Here is a 12450-nt window from a genome sequence, read left to right as displayed (position 1 = left end):
TTCAACCGGAAACAGTGCCTCGCACAGCAAAAAGTCAAGAGACCTAATTTGTTCCAAATTAAATAAGGATTTAAATGGTAATTTTTATTGTCGGAAAAACCAGTGGCGTATCATTTTTTCATCTGAAAATATTCAGTCCCGCTGCAGTACGGAGGCCACTGGTAGAATAAAAAAGAAATAATATTATGCAAAAAGTGCTCCTTGACGCTCAAAACCTATTTCTCAAATTCCATAAAAATATTTCAAGCAGTGTGAAAGTTATTAATAAAAACATTTTTTTTTCTATAATTTTAACACCCCGTATCTCGGAGAGGAAACATTTCTCTACATATGTTTATATGACAAACTAGGGTTTATTTTTGATGTAGAATACATGGTTAAAATTCCTTGATTCCGATCTGGATAACCCTGTATAGTTATAGGCATGTTCATTAAAAAAATGATTCAATTCAAATGAAACTCATAGTCGTTAGTTGAACAGATACACGTACTTATGCGAAAAAGGGGCGATAGTACCACTGAAAAATGTAAAAATAATATAATTTTGAAAAGCATTTTACATCTCAGAATATTTTTTCTTTAGACGACACACTTATAGCCAAGTAGGTACATTATATACTAGTTCTCAACTCGATCGGATCTGTGTTTTAAGAAGTAGAAATAATATTTTTTCTAAGTGTCTAGTAGCTTTAGGCAAGTTGATTATCTGCATAGGTGATCAATCTGATCGTCAGGTAGAAAAATATTGAAAATCTTATATGAATAATGAGTAAAAACCTTAATTTTGAATAAATTTCCAAAATTTTCCGATGTAAGATGCAGACTAATTAGCCTATTTATAAATACGGCAGTGGGCACTCTGAATGATGAATAATTCGTTCAATTCGAACAGTAACATCATTTGTTATTCATTTCAGCCGGTGTTATCCTCGTCTGAATTAAATCAAATTTCGTAATTTCAATAATGTTCCAAATGAAAGAATTCGAACACACAATAGTCATGAATTTATGAGACAGAATTTCTAGAAATATATTTGTTTAAGTCGAGATAAAAAACGATCAGTTTTCCATGCAGACAGAGAGTGGTTTTTGTGTTATAGTCCGTTCTCACATAGTATGCATCTATGCGATAATAATTGTGTTTTCTAGCAAAAATTTTCATTTGATCGTCGTACAATTAATACGTTGAGACGAGCTGCTCACATTTATATGTATTCATCATGACTGTAGGGTGAGAAAACGAGAAAATTTTCAACAGCTCACAGAGTTTGATAGGGGTTTAATATACAGGGTGGTCCAGATCGTAACCAAGAAATTTTAACCACGTATTCTACATCAAAAATAAGCCCTAGTTTGTCCTATAAACATATGTCGAGAAATGTTTCCTCTCCGAGATACGGAGTGTTAAAATTATAGAAAATAAAATGTTTTTTATTAATAACTCTCACACTGCTTGAAATATTTTTATGAAATTTGAGAAATAGGTTTTGAGCGTCAAGGAGCACTTTTTGCATAATATCATTTCTTTTTTATTCTACCAGTGGCGCCCGTACTACAGCGAGACTGAATATTTTCAGATAAAAAAATAATTTTTCTCCGACAATAAAAAATTACTATTTAAATCCTTAATTTATTTGGAGCAAATTCGGTCTCTTGACTTTTTGCTGTACGAGGCACCGTTCACGTTTAAAAAAATGAAACACATTCTCATGCATGAAGAAATCGCCAAATTTGATATAGAAAAAATACATAGTCTTAATATTATTATGTACTTACCATATCAAATTTTGGCGATTTCTTCATGCATGAGAATGTGTTTTATTGTATGTGGTAGGCCTACGCGAAGCTGGTTTCTCCTGCATAGGTATAATTTTGTTGCATCGAAGTATCCTGTAGCAAAGATTATAATCTTTGATCTTTGATCTAATGAAGAAAGAAGTCACAGCGCGCCGATGCGACAGAGGAACCAAACGCCTATTATTAATATAGGATTCATCCAAAGATTATCAAGTTAACTCTATAATCTTTGGGATTCACCTATAAGACAAAGGGCCCCCTTCTGGAGTGAATCAAATCAAGCAGTTGGTTTGGTTTGTGTTCCAGCACACCGAACAGTATTTCTAACCCCGGTTGTAATTGTGTAAGTATTTCCAAATTGCGGGGTAGAAATATTTGCTTGCTCTGAACAAAAATCCCACCTACTTTTCATGTTGACCTTCACGTCAGGACAAGAACAAGGGGGTAAAGAAGATAAAAGGTAGCGTATTATATGGCCTATCCACAGCCCTCTTAGGCTGTGGCTTATTCCTCTGTATAATTCTTGATGGAGCCTCCGCATTTTAATGATACCCCAACTTATTATTTGGGCGTCTATTAGTTGCAAATTTGCAGAGGTACCTATGAGGTAGGAAGTAGGAAGAGGCTCTAATGATGCCTTCAGCGCCTTCCGGGATGAAACACCTCAGAGGGGGTTATTTTCAAAATAGCGTGAACTCACAGCGTCAAATGTGTAGTTGGGAATTTAAAAAGTTTTGAATTTTAAAAATAGAACTTCTGGATATCAGCCAAAGAAATAAATGTTCATTGAGTGGATAAACAAATTATAGAGTTTATTCACTCGATAAAGGTGTATTCTTTCGATTTTTCCAGGAGTGAAATTATAAGCGTGAGCTGAAATGGAGTGTCTGATGTGTTGTGAGGTTTCTCTACCCTCCTTATATACATCACTTGATATACAAAGAGTGGATGTCAATGTTAAAAACGGTTTTTTTGAATTTTAATCTGAGTTTAAGTCAAGCAAAAGTTATCACCGTCGGTGACATTTTCCCTTAGAAGGGTTAAAGGAAGCTTTAAAATTAAAGGAACTTTAAGTTTGATTATAAAACAGTCGTAAAAATAATACTATAAAGGAAACTTCGGACACAAATTTTGTTATGAAACTGGACATTAATATTGAGTTATATGTCGCAAACGATTTCATCATATGGAAGGATTTTCGGAATATAGTTTTTTTTTCAATTCTGACATAATAAAGTGACATTTTCAAAACTAATTGACGTTTTGAAACGTTTTACTTTTCGTCACTGGTCGCCGATCACAATAATTAGGACAGTTGACTCGGACATTGCTGTCACATCAATTTTCAATGCGAAAAAATAGGAAAGTATTTAAATTTATCCATGTAACACCACAGCCTTAGTGTCGCTTCAATGGCGTCGCGCAAGATAAAGAAGTATCAAATGTGTGCTCTATGTGGACGACAACAAAAGAGTTCGTATTTTACTGTAATGGCCATAGTCTCTGGTAATGGCCATTCAATTCCATCTATGTTCCAAGATTTAGCTTGTTACTTAAGCAATGACGCATTGTTATTCTGAAGGGAATTTCTCTTTTCCAGGGATGGCATAGCTCATTATGAAAACTTAAAATGGCTATATCTTTCTACCAGAAAAAATGGTAAAGGAAAAAAGTGTTTCTTTTGACCTCAAAAATCTAAAGTTTTCAAGTTTTGTCCATGGCTTGCTCGATATGGCTTCTCCAGGTTAGTTCTTTGTCATTTTTCCACTCGATTTCCTTCAATCAACCTCTAGATTTGTTGTGGTACGCAGTTTTCTTTTCTGAAGTAATATTGCTTGGCTCTTTTTCCCATTTTGTCTCTGCATAGCGGCTTATATGCATATGTGGATGCATATTTCTTTTCACCCATTAGGGAGTAGAATTCGTCTAATAGAGTTACTACCGTAGATACTTTAGTAAATATAACCCAATTTCAGTTCCAAAATGGTTGTCACGGCGTGATGCGTACTTTTCCACGCGTCCCATTTTGGAGCTCCAAAAAGTAGAAATATTCAAAAATAGTATTTTAACTCAACGACCAAGATATTAATTGAAATTAATTTGATGTAAATTTTGTGAATAGTTAAGTGATCTTGTTGCTACTTTGTGATTGTTGAACACCGCCTGACTTGTCAAAGACTATTTTTGGGGATTGGTTCTTCCAAGGCTCCTGCAGTTCCTCGGGACCCCAAAAATACAACGACAAAGATCCTAACTGAGATTGGGTACATAGCCTCACTGTGCTGAGCCCAGATTACCGTCATTCTGGTTTAGAGGGGCTGCTAGCCGGGATGATGTGATTACCAAGAAATATGAGATGAGATGATAACCCAATTTCACTACTTCCAGAGAGATTACTTATCGGTAAATTATTCTGATATTTCATGCATCAAGTCCGAAAACAAGTTTATTTGTTCTCTACAGAAAAAAAAAACCGTAGAAGTTATCTATTTGATAAAACCTTCGTCAGATCTACTTCATTAGAAATATACAATGCATTAAATGACTGAAATTTTTATAATGAGGCACAAAATTTTCCATTAATGAACCCTTTTAATGTATATTCCTATTTAATGCATAATTGTCCTGGGCAACCGAACAAAGAAGTTTTCAGCAGCCATCCCAATATAACTACATATTTCTATTCTATTGGTAAAACTAGTGTGGCGATTGAAGTTTTAAGATTAATAAATACATTAAACATCCTGTATCTCAAACGAACTATAAAGGGTAAGTCTTGACTCCTACAAATATTTCAACAGTAGATTCTTGAGATCAAAACAAACACTTTTTTCCCATATCATTTTTTCCTAATAAAAATTTGTTGTTTTTCAGAAATCATCAAAAAATAGAATATTCTCAGAATAGTCTAAGGAATAACTATTTGAATTTTGCCGCATGTTTACTAAACGCCCTGTTTAAAACATGCACCCAAATATTTTTTAACAAAATAATAATAGGTCACGTTTTTGATGAATAGGTACTCTATACTCTCATATGAAACTGAAATGGGATTCAGTATTCAAGTTTTTAAATAAGACATAGTCTGAATTAGAAATAGATCTATAATTTTGTAATAAAATAAGAATCTTGGGTATGTAGACCACATCTTTAATTTTGACTCCTTTCATTACTTCTATATGGTATACTAGTAACTTCAACTCACTCACACGCAAGGTCCCATGGTGTAATGGTTAGCACTCTGGACTCTGAATCCAGCGATCCGAGTTCAAATCTCGGTGGGACCTGATTTTTTTTTAAATTTGGATCGTAATAAATAAATATAATAAAATAAATATATAACGTGATTTTCACATGTATGAGGTTCTGAAAACGTAGTGGAGCCCACTTGTTTAAACAGCGAGTTTACCAAAATTAGACACATCCTATATTCAAACCATCAATCCACATTCAAAATATGCGAAATTTTTGTGAGATGTTGGCACCGGACTGTTCTTAAATAAGAATTCTAAAAAAATGTTTGTTTCTTGTTAGGATGAAAAATGCGTATTTTGGTCCTTTACCGGTATAAATCTTGTTATTGGAACATTTGCAGGAGGAGTATTATTCAGACATGTTAAAAGGCGAAATTATTTCTATATCTTTCGGCCAATCTACTGATATTCAAGGAATAAATCCGAGAAAAATTGGGAACAAAATATTTGCACTCATGAAACTTGAAATGTTCACAAGGAAATACTTTTTACTGCAATATCGTAACAAGGTATGGCGCTTCAAGATTTCTGATTCGAAACTCGCTCAGTTCAGCTTACAAAACTTTTCATATAAACTGTAGCAGAGTGTGAAGTCAATTACTAGATATAGTGACAAATAGAAAGGAATAGTTTCAAGAAGAAACCTTGAAAACAGCAAAACAGTGAAATCTGTAGAGTTTTTTTAGATTGATTTCCTTCAATTTTATACACTGATTACATTTTTGTGTTTCGGAGCAATTTATCATAGTTTAATATTGATTGAAATATTTTTGTGAATAACATAACACAACTTTCCACTCCCAATTTTCTATTCTATAAGAGCACTGTTTTCACAATCCGAGAAATTATTATGAAATATAGTATGTAGTTCAGGTCAAATTCCAATTCAGTTGAAATTTGAAATCCCTTTATTTAGAAATATGCTCAATATTATGATTAATTTTTAGATCATGGTCCTCGCCTTCACTTAAATCCATTATTTTTGTTGATGAGAATTTTTCTTATCTCATAGTTTTAACTTAAATGATTCAACTCTGATGATCCAAATAATGAATCTCAACTTGGACATATTTTGCGCAACGCGCAACCAGTAAACATTAAAATTCTAGATATTTGAAAAATATGTAGGCTTCATTAAGTTCAATAAAAATCTTTGAATTAGATACTTACAAGATGAAGCAGTTGCTTCAAGAAAAAAACAGAAAAAATTGAGAAATCCCACGAACAAACAACACTTCAACCGCATCTTGTAGTTTTGATAGTTAATTAAGCATTATCGGGAACTGCAAGATTCTTTTATAATAGCGTGGTATCTAATAAATATTATTACTATAAGGTATCAACAAAACGTTCGGTTGTCAGTTTCATTTCAGGGTCAGACTAAGAGTACAGGGAATTATTCTTGACATTCACTTATTAAACATTCTTAATATCAATTAATTGATTGTATTCATTGGAAATACTTTCTTCCAGTAGGGCTGTCATGGCAATTTCAAACAATTTAAAAATGGTCTCACAGATTCTGCGCTGTACGTTGAGGTTTGCAACTGCGATGTTTCAATAATCGAAATAAGAGCAAATATTAGTTTTCTGAGGAAGATCACCTTTTACTGTATTCTTCACTTTTACTGTTTTCTTCAGAAATTAGTGTGTTCGCAAAGTTATGGATTGTTCATTTGGACAGTGTTACTTGAAAATTAGGGTTGAAATTCAGGCGCGCCAGAATAAATTAAGTTGAAATTATTGAGGTAATCATATAATGATATTGTGATTTTCCTTAATTACTGATACTAATTGTATTTTTTTTTATCAAATACAAAAAAGTTATCTAGAGTAAAACAAAAATATTTTAGTTTGGTGAAATCGGCCCTTGAAAAGTTGTAATTGAAGAAACTGGTTCAATTCGCATAATCCTTAAATGTTTGTTTCATTTCAGAGGTATGTGCACTTGGTCGTTAAAAAAAAAACAAAAAAATTATATTTTCTCAAAACCACGCTCAAAAGTTTCGTTTAAATACCAAAATAGGCCTCTGAAAATATGAGCCCTCAATAGTAATGTTCAGGTTGTCCGCATCGCACTTTTCGATTTTCCATAAGAATAATAACACAGGAGAAAAAAATTTTTCTTCTGATTTTTGTAACTTATGAAAGATAAATTGCATTACAATATCCTTTCTATATTCTGTAGGGAATTCAACGCTCTACAAAAAAGGTCTTATGTCATTTTTCGATAAATGGACTAAGTCGAAAGTTATTCAAGGTCAAAATTAAATTTACCCTCAATTTAACCGTTTTTCTGAATGAATTGGCATAATATTATGTTTTTAGAATAAATGAGACCAAAACAATTCACAAAATATAAATAAGACCTCAGAACACTGTTAACCATTATTTTCTATTATACAGGGTGGGCCATCAATAACTTTCCACCCCGAATTTTGAGCTTTATGATGGAATAACGAAAAAACCCTCAGACAGGTCAAATTTTGTTGAAAGGGGGACAAATAACCTAACCTAACAGCTCTCATTTTTAAATAGGGAAAAGGGGTCGAGCAGCACCTTGTTGGAAAGGCAATTCAATTTCCTGCATGAGTATAATTTTTTGTCATCGCTTTATTATTATACAGAGTGACACAGTATTCCATCAATAACTTTCACAAGCCGAATTTGGATCTTTGAGATAGAAAAAAACGCTCGGACGGGTCAAAAAATGAATTCGATATTACTACCCCTCTAGCCTCTACCACTCTATCAATTATTTTTGAATAGAGATAATAGGTCGTAAATCGTGGGCTATCGTTTAAATTGAAATTATTGCTGTTATGGTAGCGGCTAGAGGGGTAGTGATATCGAATTTTTTTTTTTGACTCGTCCGAGCGTTTTGGCATGTGAAAGTTATTGATGGAATACTGAGTCACTCTGTATAATATTAAGACGATAAAAAAAAACACTGATGTAGAAAGTTGAATTGCGAGGTGCTGCTCGACCCCTTTTCCCAATTCAAAAATGAGAGCTGCTAAGGGTTGCGGCTAGAGGGGTAGTGATATCAAACTCATTTGAAAATCCTTATTTTTTCTCCTTTCAACAAAATTTAACCTGTCTGAGCGTTTTTTCGTTATTCCATCCCAAAGGTCAAAATTCGGGGTGGAAAGTTATGGATGGCCCACCCTGTACAGTAAAGATATTCATTTATCGAAAAATGACATCAAACCTTTTTGTAGAGCGTTGAATTCTCTACAAAATACTCTGTAATGTGCACATTTGGGTAGTAAAAGAATTAAGAATTTTAGATTTAGAACTTACATTATCTCCGTAATGTAAATTTTATAACAAAGTTCATTATCATCCAAGAAGAGGAAAAGACCTGACAACAATGTAAATATCACCATAACATTGACCATACCACACCAAAATATATAAAAATCGTGCAATCCGTTTGTTAGATAATTCAGATATTTTAGGCGTTCGATACTCACTCACTGTAATAGAGTGCAGAAGAAATTAAACCCACAAGTTTAAGTAGTGCTTGCTATGATCCCATTTAATTAAATAACCATATGCCCACAAATTCAAGCTCAATCTGGCACTCCGAGAGAAACACAGTAAGAGAAATTTTGGAACTTCATTATTATTAGTATCGTCCATTTCATATGACTCTGACCCGAGTCGAACATATTTACTTGGTTCCTTGCTTCATTCCAACCCTGTATGGAGGAGTATTGCAAGGAGTATTGCATAGGAGACTAATTGAAAATCGATAATGTTCACGTTCTAGTTTACTATCAGAAGCTCTCAATAATGGGAATATTTCTGAGTTCAAAAGATCAGATTTTGATATCCCTTATATTGATTCACAGTTCAACGAAAGCAACTATTTCCAGTAACATAGCTTGACCTACTGGGGCAACGTACCACAGTTTGACCCCCTCTCATTCTGCGGCGAAACCCGAATGAGTGGTGACAATTTTTCTACAGAAAAAATTTATTATTTATTCATTTCATTCGATAAAATATTAGTGAGATAGAACTAAAAACTTTAAAAAAATATTTTTTTATAATATTTCAACAAAATGTATCTTTTAAACCGAGCCGATTCGGAAAAAATGGAAGAGGAAAAAAGTGTTTTGATCTACTGTTGAAATATTTGTACGAGTCAAAGACTCACCCTGTATATACTTAGACAACTGAGCAGTCCCTTCAGATATATCTTCTTGGCAGCAATGTCGTGACAATCTTTGGTCATAGCTTTGTCTCTTTCTATGGGATAGGCATTTTTCAAATATAATACAGGGTGGTCCACAAATAATATTGTACATAACCTTATGGCGAATCAGGTGAATTGATGGTTAGGGGATCCAGAAGACAAAAATTAAATAATGACTAAAGCTTCTTATAAGAAGCCTGTATACAGGGTGTCTCCTAATTGAATATCAATATTTATGGGGGTGATTTTTGGGCCCATTTTAAGAAGAAAACTTTATATGAACATATGTCCTAAACGTCTTACCTCTTGAGGTACAGGGTGGTATTATTTAGACAGTCAGTGGTACGCCACTGACATGAGCAAATTTGATCTTTTGAATTTTTTTAGTCCGACTCACGGGTTTCATCTTAAAAAATAAAATCTACGTATGTCTCTGCATGGTGATATTGTCATATGTATGTATTAAGGATATTGTTATGATCATGCGGACAAACGGTTTTTATTTTTTAAGCGGAAACCGTGAATCGGATTTACAAAAGTCAAGTGATCAATTTTGGTATAATAATTGATTGGGAATTTCAAAAATAATTTTTATTTCATTAAAACTCTGTGGCGTACCATCAATGTCTGCCAAAATAGGTAGGTCAAATTACGTACCAACGCCACTGGTGGAAATTAAAAAAAAAGTGATACATTGGAAAATGCCTCTTCATTGGAATATTTGAAGTGGTATTGTAGATACATATTGATAATAAATGATTCATTTTTGAAAACTTTACCACCCTCTGTATCTCAAAAGATAAGACGTTTAGGACATACGTCCATATGAAGTTTTTTTCTCAACTCAACTCAAGAAATGTAAATCAAACTTTTTTCAGATTGGACAGTTATTGTCATCTAAGGCCAATGAATTTTTCATATGAACAATACCAAAAAGTATAGACCAACGCTTTCTCAAACACCTTAGTTACATTACTTATTAATGTAATTAGTCTATAATTTGATAACAGTTCTTGGTGTACGATCTTGAATAGGGGTGTTATAACACCCATTTTGGTACCTACTTTTCCCCGCATCATGTTTTTTGTAAGATATGCCAGGGGTGAAGCCACTGATCTACTATTCTTTTAAGCGTTTCCGATTTCAATCTATCAATTTCCATCAATCTCCTAATGAATTAATTATTATCTCTCTTATTTCTATGTATGTTGCAGGTAGGAAAAACAGAGAATCCTTAAAGGAAGATCGTTTAATTGGATCATTTTTAGTTTTACGTATGGTTTCAGCTAACTTCGGTCCAACCGAAGAGAAAAATTCATTAAAAAAAGGTCAGCCATTTCAGGCTCGATTTTCGAACAAATTATTTTTTGAATCGCGAATACCAATTACCATACTTGTCTTTTCGTTCATGGATTTCACGACTTGCTATCACCACCGCCCTGTACGAATTTATTCTTGAAATAAATTTGTTATCTTTGCTATCTTATAATAGACTGAAGCAAATTTCTATATTGAATAAACTCGCTTTTACAATTCAAATTTTCTGGATTATTTTTGTACCTTTTGAATAAATCATCTCTTTTTTTAAAGCTTTCATTAAACCTAAAAGGTACCTAATCAATTTTTTACTCTTCTTCATGTGGTGTTTGATTCAAATTTTTTGCGTGTTTTTCTCGATAACTTCAGTGAGATTACCTATTAAATTATCTGCGCTTTCATGTATATCGTCCACCTTGTAAAAATCACTCCAGTAGAAATTAGACTGGTTATGATTTTGAATGAAGAATTGAATTGAATTGAATTGCGATTAATAAAATTTCCACAGAACCACTAACCATAAAAGTGTTATCATACAATTATTAGGTATTGATTCTGATTTTTAAACACACCTTACACACGTGTGTTTCGGGAGTTTATTAACAATAAAAAATACATTTTCACTACTCGTTCAAAGCTTATGGCAGCAATGAAAATTAAATTGAATAACATACTTAATAGCTATACCTTTTTGATTACTATATTATTACTCTAGTCAGACCAGTCAATGAATGCATTGTCGGTGAATTTTATTGCATAGGACTTTGTTAGGGGAAGTATCGACGATATTAAGATAGATGAACATCTCTCCCTATGCCTAGGAGAGAGAAAATCATGCACTTCAAATAAAAAATTAAATTTAAATCAGATTGACTTTCCAAAAACATGTGTTCCTGAGTTTGAGATACCAACGGAAAACTGAAGATTACTTGGAAAGTTGAAAGAGAGTTAGAATTTATGAGGCATTTCAATTTCAAATATACAGGTTGATATTCTTTCTGGAACAGTGCCTTCTTATTTACATATAATAAGGAACATAAGCAATATGCCAGCATATCAGCTTTGTTGAAATTTTTCGAATTTAAAATGAAGGACCCAGTGCAGACATCAATCATTGAATCATTGTTGATGAAGGGGGGTTGAAAAATTGTATATTATATTCTTCGTTGCAAAATAGGATGAAAACTTCTTATGAACCTATATCCGAAAATGCTTTGAACGGTTGAAGTCCCTGAAAACAGTTATTGTCAAACTGATGGAGGAAAGCGAGTGAAAATTTTTACATCCCTCAGATACAACAATTAAGGCCCGGTTGTACAGGGTGGGCAAAATTCGTTGTCTACTGAGAGGATCTCGAGAACTTTAGCAGCTAGAAGCAAACGAATGATACATTTCCGAGCTCTTTTTCGGAGAAAGGAAGAATGTTGAAAACCGCAGCCTCCTGCGATGCTTCGTTTTTGAGTTTGACAATTTCATAAAGTTATCAAACTTTTTTGTCTTTGAAGTTACAAATCTGAAACTTGAACCTTCTACAGGCATTTTTTTACGTGAAATACACTGACGAGCTCAAAATATTTTTCAATTTCGAATCTTTAGGTGAACTTTAATTTTTTTAAATGCAAACTTTTATTGAATAAGTTATTATCTTTATCTTTGAATTGGAAAAAAAATCTTTTGTCAGTAGATTCTACGTATGAAAGTGCCTAAGAAGGTTCAAGTTTCAGAACTGTAACTTCAAGCACAAAAAAGTTGTGAGAACTTTTCGGAATCGTCAAAATCTCAAATTTTTTCTGTACTCGAAATATAAAAATGATAGGCTGATTCTGTTTCCATATTTGGATTAGTCATGAAAAAAGAGCTCGAGAATATGTTATCCGT

At 33.1% G+C, this 12450-nt stretch overlaps 1 protein-coding gene and 1 non-coding gene across 3 annotated transcripts in view; one reads left to right on the top strand and one right to left on the bottom strand.

The window, feature by feature from the left end:
- LOC123306545 overlaps positions 1 to 6421 on the bottom strand; it is a 32617-nt gene extending 26196 nt beyond the window's left edge. Inside the window, exon 1 of one of the 2 annotated variants that reach the window (XM_044888587.1) lies at positions 6222 to 6421. In XM_044888587.1, coding sequence (XP_044744522.1) covers positions 6222 to 6297 — 76 coding nt within the window. In that variant the 5' untranslated portion in view covers positions 6298 to 6421. The remainder of the gene's footprint in view (positions 1 to 6221) is intronic. The other variant, XM_044888588.1, reaches the window with a different exon arrangement.
- Trnaq-cug lies at positions 5013 to 5084 on the top strand. The gene has a single exon. It is a non-coding gene; the product is annotated as a tRNA-Gln (tRNA).
- Positions 6422 to 12450: the final 6029 nt, after the last annotated feature.

Source organism: Coccinella septempunctata, chromosome 2, assembly GCF_907165205.1.
Source record: "Coccinella septempunctata chromosome 2, icCocSept1.1, whole genome shotgun sequence".
In the NCBI taxonomy this organism is placed as follows: Eukaryota; Metazoa; Arthropoda; class Insecta; order Coleoptera; family Coccinellidae; genus Coccinella; species Coccinella septempunctata.
The sequence above is the reverse complement of the archived record's forward strand: the minus strand, read 5'-3'. Positions and strand labels throughout refer to the sequence as shown.